This window comes from Pieris rapae, chromosome 9, assembly GCF_905147795.1.
Source record: "Pieris rapae chromosome 9, ilPieRapa1.1, whole genome shotgun sequence".
In the NCBI taxonomy this organism is placed as follows: Eukaryota; Metazoa; Arthropoda; class Insecta; order Lepidoptera; family Pieridae; genus Pieris; species Pieris rapae.
The window spans coordinates 3,065,885-3,091,833 of record NC_059517.1 but is presented as its reverse complement, the minus strand read 5'-3'; the positions used below and the strand labels follow the sequence as shown (position 1 = coordinate 3,091,833).

Sequence of the window (25,949 nt, the reverse complement as noted above, 5' to 3'; positions counted from 1 at the left end):
TTCCGTGTGAACATAAATGGCTTCATTGCTTATATTTTTTTGCATAACTTACTCCTCTACTCACATTTTTTTCAATAATTGTTAATATTTTCAAGATCGAATCAAACCTAAAAAGCCGACGCATTTTTATACTAGTCTGTGGATCTATCAGTCAGTCCAGTGAATCGGTGATGTCTTGTCAGTTATCACTTGTGTTAAATGATTTTGAAAATTGAGCCAAAAGTTTTTAGCAATATACAAACCTTAAATTCTGTTTTAAATTGATACTGTAGCGCCCTGCTGCTGTAACCAAGTATTAAAGATCTTCCTATATTAGTTCCGGAAAATAAAATGTCATCTAATCGTTCAAAATCATCAATTCTTGACAAGCCTCTGAGTAAAGGAAAAGGCGAAGTCTCCTTAGCTATTTACGCTCTGCTGTTTTCAGAAATAGTACAGTATAGTCAAAATCGTTCGCATTCCATACAGGAATTACAGACTAAGTAGGTACAACATTTTAGATAGTTGTTAAACCCAAATCAATAGAAGTTGCAAAAGGACTTACGACATAAAAGACGTATATATCCGTTATATATAATATAGTGCCATATATAAGACAGTTAATCTTCCAAAATGTAGACAGAAGAAATTAAAAATATAGTCATGCTTACTAAACACCACACTTAAAACTAGAACTACATACATAGTGCTAAGAGTTACTTTAGTATACTGTGATGAAACAACTTTAATCTTTCAGACTCTCTGAAATGGGACAAGATGTTGGTAGCAGATTGTTAGATTTATACTTTGTTAGAGAAAGAAATAGTAAAAGAGAAATTAAACTTCTTAACATGCTATTATTTGTTAAATCAACTTTGTGGAAGGTACGTAAAATGCAGCAATCAAATTAAACCATGAACTTCAGTAAATTCTTAATCAATATTAACTTAATCCCAACCAAATTACATATAGGAATTAACCTTATTAATTTTAAAACTATTGCCACAATATTTGAAATAAATTATTTAATTCAATTCTCTTAACATAACTAATATTCTAAGCCTTTTCATTCTTTAAGTTGTTCTGTAACAGATAACTTAAGGTAAAGAAAAATATTTTGCAGAATTTAACTTTGTATTGCTAAACATTATCTTATGCTTAGTATAATTTTTAGGTATTATTTGGTAAAGAAGCAGATAAGTTAGAGCATGCAAATGATGATGAAAGGACTTACTATATCATTGAAAAGGATGCTCTGGTAACTAGTTCATAAAATATACTGCTATTGCTTAAATACAATTATGCAGCTTCACTAGGTTCAAGTACAACTTATATGGAATACTGCTTACATTCGAAAATACTAGCTTCTTCCTATACTTATTTTCTATAGGCTTGTTGTTACTTTAACATTCACAACACAGTTTTCAAGGTTTAGTGTGTAGAGTCTACTGTGCAGGTAATTGGGTTCCAGTTCATAGCATTGCACTATCTTTAAAGGTGAAAATTGTATTTTCTCTTTGAGGCAATTTTCTAGCAGCAGCTTCCAGTACAAAAACAGTCATATCAATATTTTTATACCATTCTCAACTGACCCAAAGGATTGTGCTTGTTATTATTTATTTTAAAAATATTTCCATTCAATATGCATCACTTTTAGTTAATTCTAAATATAAATTAAAACATTATGCAAAATATTTATAAAAATGTTTAAATGTTTCAGGTAAATAAATTTATAAGTGTACCTAAAGACAAAGGATCCCTTAACTGTGCATCTTTCAACGCTGGAATAATTGAAGCAGTTTTAACTAGAAGTGGCTTTGTAAGTTCTATAAAATATTTTGAGTTTGACACTGACAGAGTTCACTGATTTGTACATGTTTTTTTTTTTCAATTTCAGGCTGCAAAAGTGACTGCTCATTGGCATAAAGGCACGACATACATGGTTAAATTTGATGATGCTGTGATCTTGAGGGACAAGTCATTGGATGACCGTTAAATTCATTTTTTTTTCAAAATAATTCAGTTTTTGATTTGTATTTCAACAAAAAATACTAATATAAAAAAAAATTGACATTACTTAATGGGTCATCATAGTTGGAACTCAGTTCCATTAATGAAGATAATATGTATTATATTTTGCAATACATATAATTAGTTACTATTTCTTAAGATATTCAAAATATAAGAAAATTACATTACAAATCCAACAAAATATATTTTATTCTGTACCAATATTTACATTTCTAGTACAAAATTTAAGTTGGAGTTTTTTAATCTGATACATATGTAAAGATAAACATAGAAAATAGCTTTTGTAGCATATCCTACTGTTTCCACAAATGCTTTTAGTTTAAATGAAGATGAAATATTGATGTGTATGATCAACGCTGTAAATAAGTTGTCTTTACATGTTGAACGCCCATTCATGGGACAATATAATATAGTTCTACTGTTGACTGTGATTTTTTTCTAGATATATATCAAAGTACAAGTAAATAATCATTAGGTAGGATTATTTTACGATACCAAAATAGCTAAAAAAATTACAGTCAAATAAAAAAACAAAGGTTATGTAAATGGAAGGAAAAGTAGAATATTTACTTGTATAGAATTTATTAACATTCTTTTATTTTTTCTATTGCTTTTCTTATTCAGTATTATATAATAGCAACTTACGACAGCTTAAATAGTCTGTCTCTGTAACGAAGCTCACCAGATCTGCACTTTGCTTCGCGAGTTGATCGCTCTTTATGTATAAGATATCCATATAGACACATAGGAACAATGACAAATCCAATTCCAAACAATGCAGTATGGATGTTTGGTTTAAAGAACTCATATTGTGTTACTTTCATTGAGATGAATCTCTGATGGGCTTCATCAAACTAATAAAAATAAACAAATTATTTACTTATCTATACTTGTTTTGTAAGTTTTTAGTGGCACAGACAAATTAATTATGATTCATAGTATTATCAATATAATATACAACCCCCTCAGGGTTAATGCCAATATTAATTATTAAAAATAATACTATCTGGGAACACAAAATTAATATGTGATCTAAACACTATTACAAGAAATAGTAATGCTATGCACCAACAAAAAGTTAGAACTTCCAACATTTGATGTCAAAATGTTTGATGCTTCATTTTATTCTTACCAAAACAAGAGCAAGATGGTAATTACTTACAACAAATCCCGACTCAAGAGAATGTTTACATGGATCAGTTCTCAATCTCAAAAATTCCTGTCTATATTTAGCTCTTCTTTCAATCTGGGCTTTAATTATTTTACATTCAATTTCAGAAAAAGCATAGTCACACATTATATATTTGAAATCTTGGGCAACTTACTTTCATTAATAATTAATTGAAAGCATTTGACAATATAAAAAATGCAATCATTTTCATGTCATTTAAATTTAAAAATAGAACAAATAGCTTTGAAAAATAAACTTAGTACACAACTTGAATTAAAAGAAATAGAAAATATGTTATTTTCTTTTACAGATTTTATTTACATACATTAATTTGAACTACTTTAATATTTTTATTAAGTTATTTTTCTGAATCATAGCACAAATTTAAGATAGCTTAAATAGTCGGTCTCTGTACCGAAGTTCTCCAGATCGGCACTTTGCTTCACGAGTTGATCGTTCTTTATTTATAAGAAATCCATACAAAAACATAGGTATAACAACAGTTCCAATTCCAAATATAGCAGTTCTTCGATTTGGTTTGAAATATTCAAATTGCGTTACTTTCATAGAAATGAATCTCTGATGGGCATCGTCGAACTAAAACAAAAACATGATATAGAAAGTAATTATCGCTAATTCAAATATCATATAAATGAAATGTGAATTACGTAATAAAACTTACGACAAACCCAGCTTCAGCGGCATGTTTAAATGGGTTTGTCCGCTGTTTCAGGAACTCACGACGCATTTCAGCTCGCCTAGCAGCTTGTTTTTTAATAAGTTCATATTCAGATTGAGATATTCCATACTGTTCAGCCATTATTTTTAACACAACACGACATCTAACACATAAATCTATATTCTGTAGTTATATGTTATAATAATTCCATGAAGTGCGGAACGGGTCACAGATATGAAAAGTATAATAATTAATAGGCATAGACCATAGATAGACTACCCGATGACGATCATCAAAACATGTTCGGGTGTCGAATATACGAACCAAGATAGTAATAAAATAATCAAAATATTTAGTGACCTAAACAAATTTTCAAAAATTCATAGTATTTATTGTATTGACTATAAAACCGTTACAAATTGTGTTGCTTAATTATTGATTTAAAAAAATTATTATTTTAAGAACCCGCCAAAACACTTCTCTTCCCGATATTGTGTCGCCATGCTCATAAATTCATGATCAGACTACATATTATCAGACGTGTTAAATATTATTCTGCAATTTCTGATAAACAGTGATTTCTGTGTAAAATAACTTACAAATTGTTTATATAGCATTTATAAGTTCCAAAGATTTGATTCACAACGCAGTTGTGCATCTGGAATACAATCTCTGCAGGTTTCTTTTGCTGATTTGTAAATGTAAAACAAGACTGTAAAGTGGAAAATACACTACAAAATTAGTGGCATGAAATAAATTTCGTTACATTAGTTTTACCAACGTGTAATTTATTATTTTCGTAATTATTTTCATGAATCTAAGGGCCCATATACACGAACGGCACGATGCCGACGGCAGAGCAGCTGCACTCGTCGACGGCCGCCATTGACATGTCTAAATCGAAGCTCTACGGCAGCCAACATCGACTCTCTTTTTATAGGAGCAACCAGTTGTAACATGAATTCCGAAGAAGAAACACTATTATTGCTTTTACTCCGTCGACGTCGAAAAAACGAAAAAGAAGCACACGTACAGTGTGGGTTCATGAAATATTAATGAATAGAGAACAAAATGGACATTATTTTTACATACAGCCGCCCATGCTCTGTTTTTTTGCTGTTTTGTTACTGTACTCATGTAGTTTATAATTCCAAATACAAGCATTTTTCTTTTCTGCCAAAATAAGCATTTCAACATCAATACTGTCACTAGAGATCATTTTATAAAATCGAAACGCGTGCGCACTCCTAAACTATTTGCAGTCAAGTGATAAAATTTCGGACACGGCACGCTACAAACACAAACAACGGCAAACGTCGATATAGATCGACGACTTCCACCGATGCGTTGACGGCTACAGTTGCCTTTTCCGTTGACATTATGCCGCTCGTTTAAATGAGCATTAAATGAGTTTCGTGCCCTGTGCGATTTTATGTGTAATTAGATTCAGGCAAATAATTTCATGATGCTGTGATGCGACGTGAAACATCTGTACTGTTCGGACGCAGCCTTATTTGTGTTTAGCCGGTAACGCTTCTCAATACTATCTATCTTGTTTTGTGAAGTAAAACTTCTAATACAACTTCGGCAAGGTTGCATTAAACATTTATTGCTACTGGGCAGGGGGAATAGAAAGAGATGTGAGAGTGATTGCTTTCTATTTACATTTCGACATTACGAAGTTTTACTTCTTCCACGATAGAACGCCGAGGGACTCCACGTACTATTTTATTCTTAGTAGTCTTTTTTAACTAAATAAACACCTCTTTAGCTACAATGAATATAGAAAAATATAGCTTTGATGCTGAGGGAGCCATGGTTACTGCGATTTCACAACACTAATTATTTTACGAAAATACTTTTGCACATATCAAAATTACTTTCGTGAAATGGTTTTCGTAATGTAATTCCGGCTTTAACACTACACTTTCTTAAAAGTAACATTTGACTTCTTTGTCTAGAATCTAGATCAATAAAAAGTGTTATTATATTTAACAATATCCACTTACTATTATGTCTATGTTTTAGTTGATTAAAGACAACTTTCTATCTGGTTTTCTCTTACTACATACACGTCATGATAATTTATCTTGATAAATAATGTGCTTCATTATTTAACAACACAATGTCATATCAAATAAGGTTTTATCAAGTTAAACCGTAGGACACAGTTAGTTGCATAAGCTTTTCAATAACGATGAAAAAAATGTTACCTAAATAGTTCTACCGCAATATCAGGGCAAAATATAGGGTACCAATCAAAATTTGGTGTGGGGTAAATATTTATTTCGTCTTTCCTAAACAGGAACATAAAGTTTATTAGTTATTGATATGAACAATGTTGCTGTACATGTTATGAAAAATAAATTAATCGTTAATAACTTAATATACTATTTTATAATGTGTAGGTATATCACTTCATTCAGAAAAAAAACTTAAACCTCATTCAGAACTAGAAAACGATTCCAAGAACTCCACTTGCATTTCTTGTTCATCATTAGATGTTTAAGATAAGGAGGTATTTACAAATCACTCGTCCAGTATTTCAATTATTATAATATTTTGATCGCAATATCAACGTGCGGGACTTTTTCGTTCTCAATTTTATTTACATATTCACACAATTTTCCCAAAATCTTAACAGCGAATAGCGATTGATATATTACTAGATTACTTGTTAGGAGTACTTTGATTTGACGGCTGACACTTGACATTGTCATATAAAAATATCATTCATTATATTTGTTTTACGCCTTGAGATTCCCATAGACTAATATAATAACTTTCATGTTCTTTTCTTCAGTCTGTGCCGATGGCTGCCCAAAGACAATAGAAGGATTAAATGGTTTCCGGTTAACTCGTCAACGAAACCTTCTTTTTGATTTCCCTTGTTGTAGTTGTCAGAACGGCAAATTATTAAAAAGCCGCAATCATGGGTCGTATGCACGCACCTGGGTAATTTTACATTTATTATACTTTGTGAATCGTTTGCCTTAAATTCTAATATAAATTTTCATTGTATGATTGGTATTAAAATCTTTACAAAAACATAACCTATGCAATGCATAATCAACACATGGCGGTCGTGATTTATAGTTATTTTGGATTTCAGCAAGGGTATCTCGCAGTCAGCGTTGCCTTATCGTCGTAGCGTTCCAACTTGGTTAAAATCCACCGCTGATGATGTTAAGGAACACATTTTCAAGTTTGGCAAGAAGGGTCTGACTCCTTCCCAAATTGGTGAGTGCTATACTATTTGTTTTATATGTTCTTTTAAATACCATCTAAGAGTTTACGTTGTCAAATATATTGTATTGTAAATTAAAAGAGGTTAAATTTTGGATGTGTGTGGTTAAATATTTGGATATTAATCCCGATTTCATTTTCGTTATTTTTGCTGTTTAGATGATAAAAGAAATCCCCAATAATCAAACTTGAATAGTTATTAATTTGACTCTGTAATATAGTATATGTTAATAAATAATTCCAGGTGTTATGCTTCGTGATTCCCATGGAGTTGCTCAAGTCAGATTTGTCACTGGTAAAAAGATCCTTCGTATTATGAAGGCTATGGGACTCGCCCCAGATCTACCAGAAGATCTTTACTACTTGATCAAAAAAGCTGTTGCCATGAGGAAGCACTTGGAACGTAACAGGAAAGACAAGGACAGTAAATTCAGACTTATTCTGGTTGAATCTAGAATCCACAGGCTTGCTCGTTACTATAAGACCAAGAGTGTCCTTCCCCCCAACTGGAAGTATGAATCAAGCACAGCATCAGCTTTAGTGGCTTAAGTATAATAAAAGTTTAATTTAAGAGGTTGTTTCAATTATGTCATATAGAATTTCCAACAGTTATTAAATGTTTTATCTTAACTACAGTGTGAAATATATATAACAACACTCAAGGGACTGCACATTTTGATGTTACTAGAGTTATTAATAGAAAGAAGGAAAAGCTGTATTAGAAAAATAAAAAGTTTATTTCAGACTAGTGTTAGTAATTAGATAAAAAACAATTCTTAATAGAATGTGTACAGTCTGTTATTTTTGTCTGATGTATTTTGTTGCACTGGAAATATAGTTGTATTTTTTAATTTATATCTTGGGATATTGAGTCATCTTTGTGGTAAAGCATGTTTAATAAATCCCAATTTGTAAAGATAAAAACAGATTTCTTAGAAAGTTTGGTGCTTATAGATGCCAATAGTTGAATTTATTATGGGCTTTGACAATCAAGCAAAATACTATCACAGCTCCAGTTTTTTCTAATTTTGGAAAATTATAAATTACTTCTTATTATTGAATTGTTGTTATTCAGGGTGGGTAATGCTATTTATATGTATTGAAGATGTTGGATTAGCTTACCAACCAAAGCCTAGTGATTTCAATGCCGAAGACGGTTAGCCATTAAATCGAGGCATGTTACATGGAGTTTACACTGTACTTAATAATGCTATATAATATGTAACTTACATACAATATTCTCATAATTCATTAAATCTTTTATGATATTATATTATAATTGTAGCCTTATAATAGAGATTTAAAATAATTAACCTCTATTAAAATAAGCTGCATTAGGTAGTTAAGGAATTTAGGTAAAAAAATATGCATATTGTAGTATTATTTATTGAACTCATTTGAGAACAAATTATTAACAAGAGATTTATTGTGTATTGTGCTTAATTCTGAGTGTAGACAATAAAAGATACCTAACATAGTGGATGTTAGGTATATTAAATTTTTAAACATATGGGTTCCAGTTACTACCATCTTCTGGATGCAGATTATTAGTTATTAATAATACAACATCGACAATCCACCAAATTCCAAGTCCACCCAATGTTAAAAGCTTGCCCACAGCTGTACCTGTTTGGCCCAAACAAAATCTGTCCATTCCAAGAAATCCTAATAATATACTGTATATTAAGGTGGTTGTGAAATAATGTCCTGAATATCGTACACAAGGAAATCCATCCCTAAGAAAACTCCTGCTTCCATAGCATTCAATTCCATCTAGTGCTTTACATTGCACTTTTGTTTTTTCCACATCTTCATATCTAGAACCTCCGAATTTCACACAGCCATGCTTTACTGCCTTTTTTGCAGTTTCGTTACCTTTATGATCTACTGGCTCATCACAATCTAGAAATTCTATGGGCAAAAAACTACATTTAACAAGAGGACTTAGTGGGCGATATGGTTCCTTAAGGTATGGCTCACTTTCCGCTATAGTTAGAGTAAGAAATGAAAAAACAACTGTTATAGTTTTATGTAGAATCATACTATTGAGTTACATCCAAACATGTTTTATATTAATAACTTAAAAACTTAATTTCATCATAACTTATTTTCTTTGAAGTGTATCTACGATTATATAGAGATTGTGCCCACAGACGACAGACCAAGTAGAGATTCGATTACAGTTATATATGGGATATCTGTGGAACCTAATGTTTAGTACATATTTTAAAATTTAAAAGAAAAGTACTTTTTTTATAGTTGGCCAAGTATAAGTTGGCGCGTGGTTAAAAAGAACACATTTTGATCACATTTGAACACATTTGGTCGGTTCACGGTTGTCATAGTTGGTGATATACAGGTGTCCCAAAAGTCGACGTCAAGTCGAAATTTTCTCATAGGTGATGTTATCAGAAAGTAAACCAGTTATCAGAAAAATTAAAAAATAATAATAAGTCATGTATTTTTGAAGTTATGGATATTTTTTGGTATTCCAGAAAATGCACACCATGTGACAGTTTTTTCATTCCTGTTGTTACAAATATTTACTTTTTGCCAATTTTTTTTCTCTTACGTCATCCCGAATAGTGTTTTATGTAACCTATGATCCTAAACCCTGTGCCGATCACTCCAACTTGTAGGAAAATGTCATGTTATACCGTACCAAGTTTTCAAAATTAATTTTTCGTACTAGTTCAACTGATCGTCCTGAAAAAAAAAGTACTACTTCAGTTTGGCAAGCAGCTTTAAAAGTTTGCGCATTTAATAAGGATTCTAACGTGGTATAACACTTACTTCATTATTTCTTAGATCAGCCATAAAAAAAAAATTTGTTAAACAAAGTCTGTTTTTAAAAATTTCTCTGGAATTACAAAAAACGATTCTAGTGTACCCAAAGCGTTCCTAATAACATTTTCTGGAATAAAAGTAAAATTTCCATAACTTCAAAAATACATAAATTAATTTTTTTTTAATTTTTCTGATAACTGGTGTGGCATTACCTATCAGAAAATTTCGACTTGACGTCAACTTTTGGGGCACCCTGTATATGTAATATGATATTATATCTGTAATTAAATTAATTCAATTTAATTTTTTATCTTTTTTGCTGCAATTGTTATTGTAATAAGCAATGGAATTAACACTTTTTCTTCACTTTATAAACAGTTGACAAAACAGTTCACACACTTGATACTATTTCACACAAAAAAAAACGAATTAGTTTGTCACAAATGCTAACCTTGACAAATAATAAGAACGTTCGCGGCGACGACCTAAAATTGTGTATGGTCCCTGTTTTTCAAGTGGGTTTTGCTAAATAGCTTTCTCTTTCTCTGAACCAGGGGCATTAATTGATGGATCCATCTAGGTACTAGGTAGTCTGAAGTTTTACAACTTCTACAGTCTTCCTATCCAGTGATCTCTGGTCTGTGGCCAGTCTTATATTTTTTATTTAATTTTACTTTTGTCTTGTTATTTGTTATCGAGCTTTGTATTGGTTTTATCCTATAAGAACTCGTTGCGCTATTTTTCACTGGAATGTCTTTAAATTCCTAGATAAATTGAAAAGTTACTAGCAACAATGGAGGTGTTTAATAAGTTCTATTCATCTGTTACGAGTACGGTTTCTCAATTGTCTGGTGTACTCCCTGGAAATCCAGTGACTCGAGAATTTGAAGCTACTCAATACATTGCTAGTGCTGGGCCAGGTACATTGTAAATAATATACTGATTATATATAGACATATACATACAATAGGTTGTTTATATATGCAAACTGTTTTTTATTATTTCTAGGTCTGTTGTGGAAGATTTATAAAGGCTATAAAAAATCAACTAAGCAGGAGGCTTCCATTTTTGTATTCGAAAAGAAACAATTAGACCGATGGTCAAAAGCAGACAGGGATATTATGTTAGACATATTAAAACGGGGTATTCTACAGCTAACTAAACTCCGCCATCCTCAAGTACTTACAGTTCAACATAGTTTAGAAGAAAGCAGAGAAAGCTTAGCATTTGCTACAGAGCCGGTTTTTGCTAGCTTAGCAAACATTCTTGGTAACAGAGATAACATGCCACAGCCGACACCTAGTCACCTTGTAAACTATAAGCTGTATGAAGTTGAGATTAAGTATGGTCTTATGCAAATAGCTGAAGGTTTAGCATTTTTACATAATGATGTAAAATTGTTACATCACAATATCAGCCCTGAATCTATTGTAGTTAATCAACAAGGAGCTTGGAAAATATTTGGATTTGATTTTTGTATTGCAAATCAGAGTCCTACAGGACAAGCACCATTTTGGCCTTTTAGTGAGTACTGCCAGGCTATGCCAGCATTGACACAATCATCTTTAGACTATCTAGCTCCTGAATATATTCTTTCCGCAACACATTCTCCAGCCAGTGATATTTTTTCTTTGGGTATGCTTGTCTATACCATTCATAGCACAGGGCATCAACCTCTTGGAAATATTAGTGGTGATTATTCTAAATTTAGAAGATTTGTAAATGAATTGAGAAACTTGCCCACATCAAAGCTTCTATGTGTAGCAGAAGGGTTAAGAGAATATGTAAAACTTATGTTAAATGTTACACCAGAATTGAGGCCTGATCCTCATCAGTTGTTAAAGGTATGCAACAGGTTTACTAAATATAGTAAAAAAAATTAAAAACATATTATAATTTTAGGTTAATCTCATCTAATCTGAAATATTATTAGTTTATTTAATAATTTAATACATTGACATGTGGCTGTGGAAATTTGGTATTAAGTAAATATTCTTTTATAATTTCAGATATCTTATTTTGAAGATGTTGGTGTGAAAACTCTTAACTATTTAGACTCTCTCTTTCAATGGGATAACCTTCAAAAGTCTCAATTCTACAAAGGTTTACCGCAGATTATTCAAAAAATGCCCCATCGATTATGTATTTATAGAATATTGCCATGTCTAGCAAAAGAGTTTGTCAATCCACCAATGGTACCTTTTATACTTCCAAATGTTTTATTGATCGCAGAAAATTCAACAAAAGAGGAATTTATCAAATACATACTACCTGTTTTGAAACCTGTTATGTTAATACAAGAACCAATACAGATATTACTCATTTTTATGCAAAAAATGGAGCTATTGCTGAAGCTTACTCCAGGTGAGGAAGTAAAAACAGATATTCTTCCAATGTTATATCGAGCATTAGAATCTGATGCACAACAAATACAAGAATTATGTTTGTCAGTGTTACCAACATTTGCATCTTTAATAGATTATCCAGCAATGAAAAATGCTTTGTTACCAAGAATAAAAAAGTTATGTCTACAAACAAATTATTTATCTGTTAGAGTAAACTGTTTGTTATGTTTGGGAAAACTATTGGAACATTTAGATAAATGGCTGGTCCTTGATGAAATTATACCTTTCTTGCCTCAAATACCTTCACGGGAACCAGCTGTGCTAATGGGAATTCTTGGTAAGTTGTTGTGATCATAAAATCTATTAAATATATATTTTTTCAATAACAATAAATTATTGTTAGGTTCTATAATGGACAAATCTCAATTTAAAATTAACTTAACTTTAGTAACTTCCCAGCTTCATTAATTAATAATTTTATTTTTTCTCACATTTCAGGTATATACAAATTAACTCTAAGTCACAAAAAATTGGGTATCACTAAGGAAGTGATGGCCACAAAGGTGTTGCCTTTTTTAATACCACTTTGTGTTGAAAATGGTTTAACATTAAATCAATTTAATGCACTCATGTCCTTAGTAAAGCAAATGATATCGAAAGTGGAGGCTGAGCATAGGACTAAGCTGGAACAACTTAATTCCATACAGAATGAATCTAAGTAAGTTGTTTGGTTTTTATTTTCAGTAGGTGTAAAGAAATGTTCATCTGAATTTTTTTTTATTAATCATACAATCAGTCTTTGCGACTATAAGTAGATACGTTGAGTGCTTCTTGACGCGATAGGCGCTATTCCCAGCGGAGCCTGTTTTTTTAGCGGAAAACGCGCAAACTTGTGGTTAAATTGGACTAGGTTTAGTCTGCCCCAGTCAGAGACTCCACGTAGTAGAGTTTTGACTTCAGATACAAGTTTGTTCCGATGCTCATCGACAACTGCCCGAGAAATACCTGCCCGGCCAGTGTAAAGGTTATCCCCAGTGCTGTCATCCGCATAACAATGAATGTTGCTAAATTGCAACACGTCATTTATATGAAGAAGAAAAAGGGTCGGGGATAGATCCCACAGCCTTTACGGGTTTAAGGTCGGAACATGTTCCGTCGATGATGACCTTGATGCTCCGATCGGCCAGAAGGCTGGAGATCCAATCGCATAATTTATCAGAAAGCCCATAGACTGGAAGCTTCGAGAGCAGTGCTCTATGCCACATACGTAACATTTGTTACATGTTAAATGCAACATTTTGGTAATATTAGTTTTGTTATTGGAACATTATTGCCTTACAAGGATTTGTTGTTCTTATCATACTTTTTACACTTCACTTTCTTGTATGTTATCAGCTAGTTTGGTTCTCCCAAAAGGCCATCCATTCAATGTGTATACTATATTACTTACTATCAAAATTAAACGATATGAAAAAATATTTTATTGATTGAGTAAATAATTTCTTTAGAGTAATGGAGCATGCGCTGACTACACCAGACAACTTAGTACCAACACCACAAACAGACATTGACAAGATGTTTTCGGGTCTTGGAATTGATCCATTCGCATTGAGTTCTAAACCACAGGAGAAGGATGCATTGCCACCTCTTAAAGATGCAATGTCTCTTAGTATAGAAGACAAGCAAAGGTATGAAAAGTCTTTTATATTAGACACAGTACCTTGTACCTTGAGTAGATAGGTATTTTTGTAAAAAAATTCATTGAACAAGAAGACAAAATAATTAAGCAATAACTATAAATTAATACAAAATATTAATGAAATTTAAAAAAAATTATAAAGCCAAATTATGGAATTATTTAAAATAATATACATTACAATGTAACAATTATACATTGCAACTATATAAGTAATTAATGAATGAACTAAAAAGCGATGAAACAAAAGAAGAGAAGATGTTTGTTATGATAACATCTTGTAAAAAAGGTGACCATGATAACATTGACATAGGAAAAATCATTGTGATCATAATAACAAACCTAAGTACCAAATTACCTATTATAAGGATTACGAATTTTTAATTGTATATAAATCCCATACTTATAGGAGCGCTTTATGTTTTAACTTTTTTATATATATATTTTAGGTTAGCACAGCAACAAGAAACTCAACGGAAGATGTCACGGAAAACACCAACAATGCCCATGGCCAAAGTTGTACCTCCCCCACAACTTCCTAAAGCTGTAGATTTAACCAGTTCGTTACTACAATCTAATCTTACACAATTGTCAAAACCACAATCTAGCTTAAACCCTAATTTAACTCACAATAACAATTCAATGAACTATCAAATGAGCACTAATAATTTTATGAGTTCCTCTCCAATAGGAAAAGTCGGCAATACAATTGGGAATCCAGTTAGGAGTCCGGTTGGCGATACAATTACTAGTCCAATCGGTAATACACTAAATAGCTCAATTGGTCATACAATGAATAGCCCAATTGGTAATACAATGAATAGCCCTATTGGTAATGCAATGAATAGCCCAATTGGTAATACAATGAATAGCCCTATTGGTAATACAATCAATAGTCCAGTTAGTAATACAATTGGTGCAATGGGAAATTTAAATTCACCAATGAGTAGTATGACTTATGGTTTTCAAAATCACTTAGCTCTAACATCCTCTCCACCCCCAAATGGTAATTTTAATAATAAATGGACTAATCAAACAAATATTAAACAAGATTGGTCCGCCTTTGAATCTCTTTTACCGAATTCTAATGAAAATAAAAATAGTAATGAGAAAAAATTCAGTAATAATGAAATGATGGATTTATTGGGTTAAAACAGATTACAATTCATTTAGTATATATTAGTATTATAACTGGTAAATGTTTACTTCACGTCTTACTTGGTTAATTTTTAAATGGTTTCTCCTTATTTTAGCACCTCTAATGATTGATATGTACTATTAAATAAAATTTTGACATTCCTCGTACACTCTAAAAAAAAAGTAGTGAGATTATAGTAATGTTTTGTTTATTGTGGTATTATTAGTAGATAATTATTTTAGACGAATTTGTTATGGCTCTGGTCAAAACGTCTAGCGGCGACAGGAATAGAATAAATGAAATTATGGCAACATTCCTAAGACATTGAATTCCTGGACGCAGCCCGCGTTCGTGATTGTACATGTCAAGTCTTAAATGTCTGGATTAAGTTTTTCTTATTTATGTGAGGGATAAGAACAAGCTATTTTTGAGGTTCTTAGACTATTTACTGCTAGACGACCAGATATCATTTTATGACAGGTAAACGTATTAAAAATACGTAATTGTATAAAAAATATTTATTTTGATTAAAAAATTATTTTAATAATTTAGCCGCCTAAATATTAATATTACATTCTGTAATGGCGTTGCTTTGTATAACAACTATAACTTATTGAAACAATCATTACGTACGATATCGCATATTATGTTTTACCTAAATTTTGTTTTGTAAGTCATCCTTAGGAGTAAGTATTTAATGTTATATATATCCATGCTAATTGTTTATATAAATATATTATGATCTCTTAACTAATATTATTTTATACATATGTAATACAATTTATGACTAATAGAACATAGCAATAGACAAAAGGTACATGATAAATAGCGATAATACGAAATACGGTCATTAGTAAATATAAACAAAATAATATATAACACATCAATCTTTAACTAAGATTCAAAGATAAATCGTTTTGTGGTTACGCTCTTTGGTATGCAAAACACTTATATTCCCTCAATGTAATGCGTAGTTTTTAAAAACCTAGATGACGTTGTCAACTATATTTTCAGGCCTTAACTCTCGTTTATGGTGAACGATCTCTATCTGTCAAGACATTAACCATAGAGACCGTAGATTTTCAGCAAGCTTCCTTAAAATTAAAAGACCTTGTTTTAAAACGTGCAATAAATATAGAACTTAACGATGTTTTGTACATGTAAAATGCGGTACTATCTTTAATCCACGTTTAATAATAAAGCCGGTGTATCGCCTGAACCCAATAATTAATCTACAATCTATCAGATTAATCAAATAAAACTGTGACAGTTGATTGATCTCCAAATAACCAAACCCTACATAGACTAGCATGTTTGGCGACGGATAGATTGCAATATCTTCGATCTTTACACTCATATTTGTAAAGTACATAAAACCGTACAAGTAATATTAAAATGTACATGTCTATATTTAAAACATATCAAATAGCTTTTTAATGATTTTAAAAACTAAAAAGTGTAAGTTTTATCTTAAGACAGGATATTGGCATAGTTGAACTGTCATTTTCATACAAAGGTCCTCATAGACCGTTCCGATCTACCATGGATAGCTTGTATCGACAGATGGATTTTACGATTGGTTATTGGCACAATTATCAATATTTCGATTAAGATATCTATCTCAGATGGGCAAGACTGGAATGATATAGGTTATTGGGTTTGGGCGTATGTAAGGAGTCTATCTCCTCCGTCTAAAAGAGGCGACCAAAAACACGCAGGCCGCGCCACTTTGCAATAAGCTTGCAATAAAGAAACAAGTCCTGTACGTATAACTATAGGCAACAGCCCAAACCATGATCACGATTGCCACTAAAGTATTTGCTGTGGTCACAGTCGCTGTAGTGTCAAACTTATTGAAACTATTGTATAAAGATTGTTGTAGAATCCCGCTGGTCGCGGTGGCAATACTCGAAAACATGCACCATACGACAAGGTAGTTTTTGTTTGATGAAAGCGTAACACCTGAAAAGTGAAAAGTTTTGATTAATAAGTAAGAAGTAGGTATTTTCATAATCCATTTTTCTTATTTTATTATTAAATCCTTTGGTCTAAATTAAAGCCCTTTTTTGTTTGAGTTAGTATTTAAAATGTAAAGTGGGTAGGTAATTCGGCGTGACAGTTTCGTATCTTTTGCAAAAAAGATTTTAAATTGCCAAGAAATACGCTTTAAAATGTATTGCTGAATTAAAAAAATGTACTGAAATTCGTTGCAGCTTACTATGCTTGAGTAATTTCTTTCAAGGCCTGTAAAACTATATGAATAACAAATGTAAGGAGATGTTTACGAAGCATCAATGTTTAAAGTTTTAAGAAAGAAACATTTTTAATTATATAAGCAGGTACTTACCATAGAATCCTATTGCACCACAAACACAAAAAATTGTGCATAATTTTGCTTTATCGTTCAAATTGTTTGGCATGAATATACATAAAAACACGAAGCACAATGCCGAAGCGTGACCAATTGCAGTCAGTGAAGATATCTGCAAAAAGAACTTGTTGAAAAATCTATAGACTTAATGACTTTTGATATATGTAATACAGTCAAATGTACCATATATTTGAGTGTATTTCGATTAAAGAAAAGAAAAATCGACTCACCGACCAAATATTCATCGTAGGATTTTCTTCCCACATAAGCAGTGGAAAGAAGACACTCAGTATAAGAACACTGTACGTTGTGCACAAATGTAACAGAGTGTACAAATAGAAGTTTAGATCTTGAACCATATTAATCACGGTAATGAAATTCTTCTTTAATGACGCGGTACGTCGAGCTGACCCAGGTGATATTTCTGCGGCAAAAACGAGACTATTTGATGGAGCATTCACAGTTGTTTCGCGATATAACGGCTGAGGATTATTCCTGTCAATACTATCCAACTCCTGGTATCCACTGATTCTGCTGTGATTGCTGACGTCAACAGCCCCAAAGTCCGATGAGAAGCGATTAGAAGTGGAACCATCAAACATCACGCCGAAATCTGATGAAAATCTCTGCCGACTGCTTTCGCGTGTTTCCACGTCAGAGTCCATGATTTCTCTGGCGTTTTTATTTGATTTAAAGACAACCACGTCATTTGCGTCTTCATCTTGTGTGGATACTGGATTGGATGCTGTTCTGGGTTCAGTCTGGTTTGAGAAGATAACTTCGTCATCGTCTTCAACGGCGTCTCGTAACATGTTGTATGTGTTTCGAATCACTCTTTCAATGTATATAGGTCGTGTATATGAGGCGAGGAACACACAGTTCTGCATGAGAATTGCTCCAGTGATCATGACCACTACATCACTAGGGTAGATTGTACAAAGATATCCGATCATTAAAGGCATTAGCACATTTCCTAAAGATGGTGCAACTTTTACAATACGCTGGGCGATTGTAAGTTTGTCTCGGAAGTAGTGGGTGATGATTAGATCTGTTTGTTGTCCCGTTAAGGCGCAACCGATACCTGGGAAAAATTTAATTCGTCTTTATTCATAATTAGAATATAAAAAATAACAATTTATGAAGAATTGTAATAAATATTATTTTCAGAATTATATCAAAATTGGCTTAGTCGTTGCAGAGGCGTTCTTAAAACAAATGATTTAACACGTTATATCCAGTGTAGATAAAAAACATTAGATATCTAATAGGTAGCAAATATTGAATGTTTGCAAAGTAAATAAAATTTGTTGTATTATGTTACATGACCTTCAGCGACAATGTCGTAAATTACCGCATTCAATGCCTTTCCGTAATATTTCACACCTTGAACTGTTTCATTGTTATTCTTATTAATTTATAGTTAAAGTTGATTTTTCATGCTACTTTAGTTTTTTGTATTATCAAGTTTCACTTTCATAAATAAGATATAAGTAATGTAATAATTGGTGGCTAAAGTATTTTAATGTAAAAATCATCTGCTCAGGAACTTTTGGTCGCCAGAACCACTAATTCAGTCAACAATAAAAGTCAAAGAATATAATCTTACCAATGGAAATCCCCGCAAATATGTTGACAATATGTTCGTTACTGTACACACTTGTTGCATAGCTCGATAGTAGTACACCAGCGACAGTCATACAGAGTCCAGCCAGTGCTGTAAATCGTGGCATGTTGAATATTTTCGCGACTGTCCAACACCATGACTCTAACAATAAACGGATCACAGTCATTATAACAGGCACTAAGGCTACATCTACGTCCCAAACACGCATTCTTTCGCCTTCTTCATGATCCTCCTCTCGTAAAGACTTCAAAATAATCAATCCATAAAGCATTAATATACTTGGCACAGTCACATTGTAGATTACTGCTGAGACGACTATTAACCAACCATAGCCACCATCTGGAGGAGTCGGTCCTATTTCAGGTTGAGATGCAACCACTCTATCCAGATGGAGGTCTTCGATCCTCTCTTGCCTCACTGGTCGGGACCCAGGATCTTCCATTTTCACAAAAATAGCTTCATTTCTAGAATCTTAAATCCGAACAAATAATCTAGAGCACGCGTTGTTATCTTATCATTATCTTCGCTGTAATCAACCTGTGTACTAAATTGTTTTCGAATTGCCGCCAATCCGGTATTGCCAACAGTAAAATATTGTGGATTCACACATTATGTATTATTTCGTGAGTTATAAATATTCCGATTAAAAACTAAATACATATAATATGTAGTATTTTGGATTCAGAATCTGATAGTTCAGTGATAAAATTGGTTCCAAATAAATAAGTTATAAATAGTAATTGTAACATGCTTAATTTAGTTTCTATTTAGTTTATTAATTTACGATGTCCATATTTTTCAAAACATTGAAATTATAACATAGTCAGCAAATTATTGATAGTACTAAATTAAAATATCATAAGTAATACCAATAAATAAAACAATCTTTTTGTGAAAATGATGTTGCACCTTTTTTATTTTTATATAATGTCAAATGTTAGAGTCTGTAGTTACTGACTTTATTTATACGAAAGTGTATTAGCGTCAGTAATCATATCATATATAACAAAATGAATCGAAATAAAAAAATATAAATACCAATTGAATTTCCGAACGAATATAATACGATTAATTTAGGAAGATTTTATAAATTCATTCAATTGCATGGCAAAAAAGGAGCATCATGCGATTTACAGTAAGTTGGAGTGAGTAAACCGATAATTTCTAAATTTGACGTTAATATTTCACGTCAATTTTCACTTAAACGGGTAATGTCAGTATGATTTTGTCTAGACGACGAGTGTAAACGACGCTCTCAACAGAAAAATTCATTAAATATCAATAATGAAATGGTAAATTAAACGTTGCACTATGAAATATGTGCTGATTGGGAGAATGGCCTTTCTGTTTTCCCAATCATAATGTGTATGTAAATTATTTTCATTGCGAGAAGACCTAAAACGATCGCGCTTCCACGAAGTTACAAGTAGTTATTTTAATTGCTCCGATTTCGTGATGCGATTACACGGTAAATTATTGCAGGTCGTAAAGAAATAAGCTGATGGGTGAGACTCGACTAACTGGCCTGTATAATGGAGACAGAATCTGTAAGATCAGAATTGAGCAGCCGCTCTAGGCGGAGTTCAAGACATAGGCAACATACACATAGAAGCACAAGGTTTGTTTATTTAACGGTGTAATCGTGTGTGAAATATAAAGTAGTCTATTTGCATCTGAATAATATGAAGTAATAGCAAACGTAGCAAGATAATTCAAATAGATATTCTTGGTTTTAAGTGCAATTTTATAAAGAACGAATATAAATAATCTAAAATAAACGAATATTTCGGCATGTTCAGCCTATGTTTATGTTCCTGTTTATCTTCAAAAACAACTTCGTATTTAAATACAACTTATTGGTATTGATGTAGCCAAAAGAACTGTTTCTAAATTTAGTTACATATATATATATTTGTTGCTTTCTGAAAGTCTTATAGGTTGCAATCTTCATCTTTATCATTTGATATGAAAAATTACTTTTATCTAATTTATGTAAATTGTAGAGGCTATAATTGATTGTTTAATTACAGAAGTTCTAAGTCACAAAGAAAAGACTGTATAGATAGTAGTATGGCACCATTCCAAACCAGTGTAAATATAAACCCTGAAATTGGCCGGGATGGTCAAGAAGTAATAGAAGTTCAGATACTGCCCCAAGATGAGAATTGGGGGGAGACCACTACAGCAGTAACTGGTAATACATCTGAAGGCTCAGGATCAATGGAGGATGTTAGCAATTGGCCTATGGAATCAGATAATGGACTTGGATTTGTATGCTCTAGATATTTTACCGCTACAGTGGGACTAGGGCTTTCATTTGTTTCTTTTGTTAGCCCATTAGCTATGGTAGTGTTGCCAAAAATAGGATTTTTTCCTGGATTATCCGACAACATTGCTATTCAGCCAAGTCAAAGGATACAGTTATTATCATGTACTGGGGAATGTAAAGGAATTCTACTTTCTATAGCATTTAAATTAGTTTTGTTAGCAATTGGGGTGTGGGCAGTGTTTTTACGTCCAAGAAATGCAGTATTACCAAGAATATTTGTGTTTAGAGCGATGATGTTTGTTATATTATCTGTGTGCACATTTTCATACTGGTTATTCTATATTGTTCAAATCACAGAGGCAACAAAAGCACTAGCCGTAGGTGAGGAAGCTGTTGACTACAAATCACTTGTGTCATATGTCTCTAGTTTTGCTGATACACTGCTTTTTATACATTATACAGCTGTAGTTTTAATGGAAATTAGACATCTAGAACCAGTGTATTATATTAAGATAGTAAGAAGCCCTGATGGTGAAAGTAGGTCCTATTCAATTGGACAGTTAAGTATTCAGAGAGCTGCAGTATGGGTATTACAGAAATATTACACGGAGTTCCCAATTTACAACCCATATTTAGAGAAGATACCAATATCTAAGTCACAGAGAAAAGCAGCTTCGAGTATTAAGTTTTATGAAGTTGATTCAACTACAAATGCATCTACTGGACAGCCAAGGTAAGAAATTAAAATATATAATGGCAATTTATAATATTATAACACTTTAGAATAAAGAACCATATTCTTATATATATATATTCTATATTTTATATATACATACATATTTTTTATTATTTCTTTATTCCTTTTAAATTTTCATTTTATAAATACATTCACAAATATGACTGCTTTCGGCTATGACTTGATTAGGCTTTCTATTTTGTGTTCAATTTATAACAGTTAAATAAAACACTGACCAAAAATAACTGCATGTACATGGCGGTAAATTTCTTATTGCCTCTTTAAAGTTGGTAATGCACCAAGTCTAACAGGATTTGAAAACCAACAAATTAATATTTCTTGATCAGCAAAAAAGGCCTTAATATTTGTTTGATCCTCCATTGAGGTGTGATGGTTTGACAAAGAAAAGTTTACCATTACAGCAAATTCAGTATTACCATTACACGGTTTTCTTTCTGATTACACATAATTAATGTTTCAGAAGTGGGGCGGGCTCTTGTACTGGTAGTGCTGGACGTCGTCGAGATTCGGGTTCTGCCCACAATGAGCGATATTATGAAGAAGCGGAAAGAGAAAGAAGAGTACGCAAGAGACGTGCTCGCTTGCACACTGCAGCTGAAGATGCCTTTGCCCATGTGAGAAGGGTGCGGTTGTCGGCTAACGGTGAGTATCTTCTGCTTGTAAAAGACTCCACATACTTAACTTAGGCCTGCCTTTTAGAACATAAATCAAACTTAAATCAAGTTTTAAGAGCTAACAAACCATTGTTTCTGTATGAAGTTTGACTTATTTGTCAGCGTAAACAAAGTACAGTTTTAGAATTTATTCTACAAGTAATTTGTTGTAAGTCACTATCCTGTCCCAACCATTATCAAATATACCTTTTATAAGATTAAAACCGAAGGTGTGTTGGAATTATTTAAGTTTGACATCTAGAAGAGGACCCTAGCTCTTAAAGATTGTTTTTGAAAGAAAGCAATCGAAATCTTCCCTAACCACATTTAACTTGACAACATACATGTTATAGCAGTAAGTTGATGTTTTATACAAATCTATTTGAGTTGTAGATGTAGCAATTGTTAATGCTATTTTAGACATGAGCAGTATTGGCCCAGTGAGAACGCAAGTTTGTTTTCCGGCTGTGCACCAATGGACTTTCAGTCTATGTATTTAAAACTCTTGCTTGTCTCAAATCCAAAAATCAACATGTGTCAGACGGGAGGCTGATCACCTACTTATCCATGAAATAAAAAAAAACGAATAGACTGGATTATTATTTTAGATTTAGAAACTAAAAAAAAGGTGTTTTTATTATTTGATATTGTTTCACTCATTTTATTAGTTTTCCTTGTCAAAAGAGCTTAAGTACTTGAAAAACTTACAATTTACTTACAGCCTTAAAATATTATAGAGATTTTTGATTGTTTTGCAGTACTATACAGGAACGTATGAATGAATATAATTAATATAATCACCAGGTGGCGCTTTAGGACCCCGTGAAGCTGCGCAGGCTGTGTTCCCGTCTCTTGCTCGTGCACTGCAAAAGTACCTCCGAGCTACAAGACAACAACCGAGACATTCAGCTGACTCGGTTAGTTTTCAAATTGAACAAAATATATACAAATCTCTCCGAATTTACAAATGAGTGAGAAAAAAATCATGTACAAACAAGTGAATCTGTTTCATAAGCATAATTAACAGTAATGCTTAACATAGTTAATGTCTGGATTTGAAGCGTGGTGATGAGCCGATTGATTATTTTTTAAACTTATGAAATATTCCAAGTGCCATATTGCGTAGACATTTTATAGAATAATTTATTGTTTTACATTATTGAACTTGATTCCGCATTTGTTTTATTGTTTAAAAAGAAGCTTCAAACATTTAATAAATTAAAATTCAAATTGGCTGTGTTTAGTGCTATTCCACTCCAGTCGTCTTGATCCTATGTATTGCTGTTCAAGAAGGATTTATTATCTATATGCGCAAATTATACTTGATCAAACATGCAAGAACAAAACTAACAGTCGTAGCTCTATTGCTGTTTATAACTTTTCTAATTAACTGTCTTATAACATACATTTTATATGTACTTATAGCCTTATACATATATATATATATATATATATTAATATTGTAATGTTAAAGACATTTTATATTAAAGTTCAATAAATATTGTCCGACAGGTACTAGCCCACCTCGCTCGTTGTTTATCTCAAGACGCATCTCCGCGTGCGTTTCTCGAACCATTTTTAGTCGAAGGGCCGGTTTTGGCCGCTGAGCAAGAAGCACGCACAATGCAGCGCTGGTCGCTGATTTCTGACGAGCTGTTGGCCCGACCTTTAGCTGATAACATCGAATTTCAGCTTCGTCAAGGCGATATTTCTCTCGTTTGTTCCATAAAACAGCTGCCCAAATTTAATTTAAGCGAGGAAGTGGTCGATCCGAAGAGCAACAGGTTTGTGTTAAGGCTCAATAGCGAGACGTCCGTTTGACAGGAGGAGATTTGCGTTAGAGATGACATGAGACTTGTATGACAGTGATGACGTAACTTATTGATGACGTCATGAATGACTATATTCCCAAAAGTATTGAGTTAACACAATATTTAAGACTAAAATAGGGTTAGTAATGCCTAGACAAGACATGATTGGAACAGGATATACCGAACCATTGTATTTGTAGTTCGGTGTAGCCAGTTTATTTTTATATTTTTTTTATATAAATATTCTGATTTTTTAATATCAAGTAAGTGAAACGATATTTTTTAATACTCATAAAACATTTGAAATTATTATGAATCTCAGTGAGTGCATTGCTACTCTACACTCATTGCTATAGATTTTTTTATATTTTATTGCCATTCTTAAAGACGTATGGATAGCATTTATACTCAATGTATATTTTGTGTCATATTTTAGTTATAGGCCTTAGACTTCAAGCACAAATTACGTAAAGAGAATAGACTTAATTTACTTAGTAATTATAAAATAAAACTACCTGATAATTAATTAATTAAAAATACTCTAATTGCACTCTACACTAAAATGCTCTTTCGTTTCTATCAAATCTTTGATGTTTTTAATCTGTTGTGAAAAGAGACATATGAATATTGTTTAATCTGTGCAATTAGGCGCTTTACTTGGGCACGGAAAATTTAAGATAAGATATTAATTTAAAGCGTGATTTCAAAAAATCGTCAATTTAATTTATTTAATTATAATTAATTATTGCGTATTCTTTTCTTGGTAATAATATTTATTCGAATGCAAATGAAAAGTTTTGCTAAGCATTTGTCTTATTTGGGAACGATCCCTTTGTCTGTTCTTTATGTCTATGGAACTTTATACTAAGAAATATTTTCAGAAAAGTGCAATCTGTTTATAGATATATTATATTCCAAATCCTTTTTTGTATGACAGTAGATTTTTAATTCTACGATGTCACGACAGTAGTTATAAAAGCATGCACACTTTTAAAACATATAATATGTTATGTATATTTTTATTTATATAATTTACAACAAAAAATTACCGCCATGTTACATATATTATAAGCTCATATCGTAGTACATAATTATATTTATTATAGCTAAGTTTACATAGATCAATATTTAACGTGTAATTAAAGCAAAGGGATTTAAATACAATATAGCCGGAAACGTCAAATATCTTAAATGTCAAATCTTTTTGGCATTAGGCGCCCTGAATCGGACATTTTATGTCGCTATTTATTTTAGCAGTGTTAAACTAGTGGCTTCAGCGTGCGACCCTCGTCCCTGAGGCCGTAGGTTCGAACCACATGCACCAATACACTTTCTATGTGTGCATTTAATAACCGCTCGAAGGGTGAAGGAAAACATCGTGAGGAAGCCGGC

General features: G+C 32.2%; 6 protein-coding genes across 6 annotated transcripts; 4 read left to right on the top strand and 2 right to left on the bottom strand.

The window, feature by feature from the left end:
• The first annotated feature begins 147 nt into the window (after nt 1-147).
• On the top strand, nt 148-2,435 carry LOC110999705 (trafficking protein particle complex subunit 5). The gene is made up of 5 exons (XM_022268903.2): nt 148-482; nt 737-863; nt 1,154-1,237; nt 1,700-1,798; nt 1,877-2,435. Exons 1-5 carry the CDS (start codon nt 331-333, stop codon nt 1,973-1,975), a joined length of 561 nt encoding a protein of 186 aa, XP_022124595.1. The 5' UTR covers nt 148-330; the 3' UTR covers nt 1,976-2,435.
• A 4,219-nt stretch (nt 2,436-6,654) lies between these two features.
• On the top strand, nt 6,655-7,676 carry LOC110999688 (40S ribosomal protein S13). Its single transcript, XM_022268877.2, has 3 exons — nt 6,655-6,815; nt 6,973-7,100; nt 7,351-7,676. The coding sequence occupies exons 1-3, from the start codon at nt 6,793-6,795 to the stop codon at nt 7,653-7,655; spliced, it is 456 nt and encodes a 151-aa protein (XP_022124569.1). The 5' UTR covers nt 6,655-6,792; the 3' UTR covers nt 7,656-7,676.
• Nucleotides 7,677-8,474: 798 nt separating this feature from the next.
• On the bottom strand, nt 8,475-9,254 carry LOC110999693 (TM2 domain-containing protein CG11103). The gene has a single exon (XM_022268884.2). It carries the CDS (start codon nt 9,145-9,147, stop codon nt 8,608-8,610), a length of 540 nt encoding a protein of 179 aa, XP_022124576.1. The 5' UTR covers nt 9,148-9,254; the 3' UTR covers nt 8,475-8,607.
• Nucleotides 9,255-10,275: 1,021 nt separating this feature from the next.
• LOC110999708 (SCY1-like protein 2) lies at nt 10,276-15,822 on the top strand. The gene is made up of 6 exons (XM_022268907.2): nt 10,276-10,813; nt 10,902-11,737; nt 11,903-12,575; nt 12,737-12,956; nt 13,747-13,926; nt 14,384-15,822. The coding sequence occupies exons 1-6, from the start codon at nt 10,687-10,689 to the stop codon at nt 15,084-15,086; spliced, it is 2,739 nt and encodes a 912-aa protein (XP_022124599.2). The 5' UTR covers nt 10,276-10,686; the 3' UTR covers nt 15,087-15,822.
• Nucleotides 15,823-16,098: 276 nt separating this feature from the next.
• LOC110999695 lies at nt 16,099-19,609 on the bottom strand. Its single transcript, XM_022268886.2, has 4 exons — nt 19,050-19,609; nt 17,674-18,524; nt 17,420-17,555; nt 16,099-17,034 (listed from the first exon to the last, which is right to left on the bottom strand). Exons 1-4 carry the CDS (start codon nt 19,507-19,509, stop codon nt 16,751-16,753), a joined length of 1,731 nt encoding a protein of 576 aa, XP_022124578.2. The 5' UTR covers nt 19,510-19,609; the 3' UTR covers nt 16,099-16,750.
• A 671-nt stretch (nt 19,610-20,280) lies between these two features.
• On the top strand, nt 20,281-25,949 carry LOC110999768 (vang-like protein 1). The gene is made up of 6 exons (XM_022268993.2): nt 20,281-20,359; nt 20,550-20,685; nt 21,098-22,069; nt 22,554-22,735; nt 23,551-23,663; nt 24,259-25,949. The coding sequence occupies exons 2-6, from the start codon at nt 20,600-20,602 to the stop codon at nt 24,565-24,567; spliced, it is 1,662 nt and encodes a 553-aa protein (XP_022124685.2). The 5' UTR covers nt 20,281-20,359; nt 20,550-20,599; the 3' UTR covers nt 24,568-25,949.

Coding starts and splice junctions, on each gene's coding strand:
- LOC110999705 (XM_022268903.2), top strand. CDS start 331: ATGTCATCTAATCGTTCAAAATCATCAATTCTTGACAAGCCTCTGAGT. Junction 864..1,153: donor TTAAATCAACTTTGTGGAAG/GTACGTAAAATG, acceptor TATAATTTTTAG/GTATTATTTGGTAAAGAAGC. Junction 1,799..1,876: donor TTTTAACTAGAAGTGGCTTT/GTAAGTTCTATA, acceptor TTTCAATTTCAG/GCTGCAAAAGTGACTGCTCA.
- LOC110999688 (XM_022268877.2), top strand. CDS start 6,793: ATGGGTCGTATGCACGCACCTGG. Junction 6,816..6,972: donor GGTCGTATGCACGCACCTGG/GTAATTTTACAT, acceptor TTTGGATTTCAG/CAAGGGTATCTCGCAGTCAG. Junction 7,101..7,350: donor TCTGACTCCTTCCCAAATTG/GTGAGTGCTATA, acceptor AAATAATTCCAG/GTGTTATGCTTCGTGATTCC.
- LOC110999693 (XM_022268884.2), bottom strand. CDS start 9,147: ATGATTCTACATAAAACTATAACAGTTGTTTTTTCATTTCTTACTCTA.
- LOC110999708 (XM_022268907.2), top strand. CDS start 10,687: ATGGAGGTGTTTAATAAGTTCTATTCATCTGTTACGAGTACGGTTTCT. Junction 12,576..12,736: donor TGTGCTAATGGGAATTCTTG/GTAAGTTGTTGT, acceptor CTCACATTTCAG/GTATATACAAATTAACTCTA. Junction 12,957..13,746: donor TCCATACAGAATGAATCTAA/GTAAGTTGTTTG, acceptor TAATTTCTTTAG/AGTAATGGAGCATGCGCTGA.
- LOC110999695 (XM_022268886.2), bottom strand. CDS start 19,509: ATGGAAGATCCTGGGTCCCGACCAGTGAGGCAAGAGAGGATCGAAGAC. Junction 18,525..19,049: donor ATTTGCGGGGATTTCCATTG/GTAAGATTATAT, acceptor AATTTTTCCCAG/GTATCGGTTGCGCCTTAACG. Junction 17,556..17,673: donor CTACGATGAATATTTGGTCG/GTGAGTCGATTT, acceptor TTCTTTTTGCAG/ATATCTTCACTGACTGCAAT.
- LOC110999768 (XM_022268993.2), top strand. CDS start 20,600: ATGGAGACAGAATCTGTAAGATCAGAATTGAGCAGCCGCTCTAGGCGG. Junction 22,736..23,550: donor GGTGCGGTTGTCGGCTAACG/GTGAGTATCTTC, acceptor TATAATCACCAG/GTGGCGCTTTAGGACCCCGT. Junction 23,664..24,258: donor CGAGACATTCAGCTGACTCG/GTTAGTTTTCAA, acceptor ATTGTCCGACAG/GTACTAGCCCACCTCGCTCG.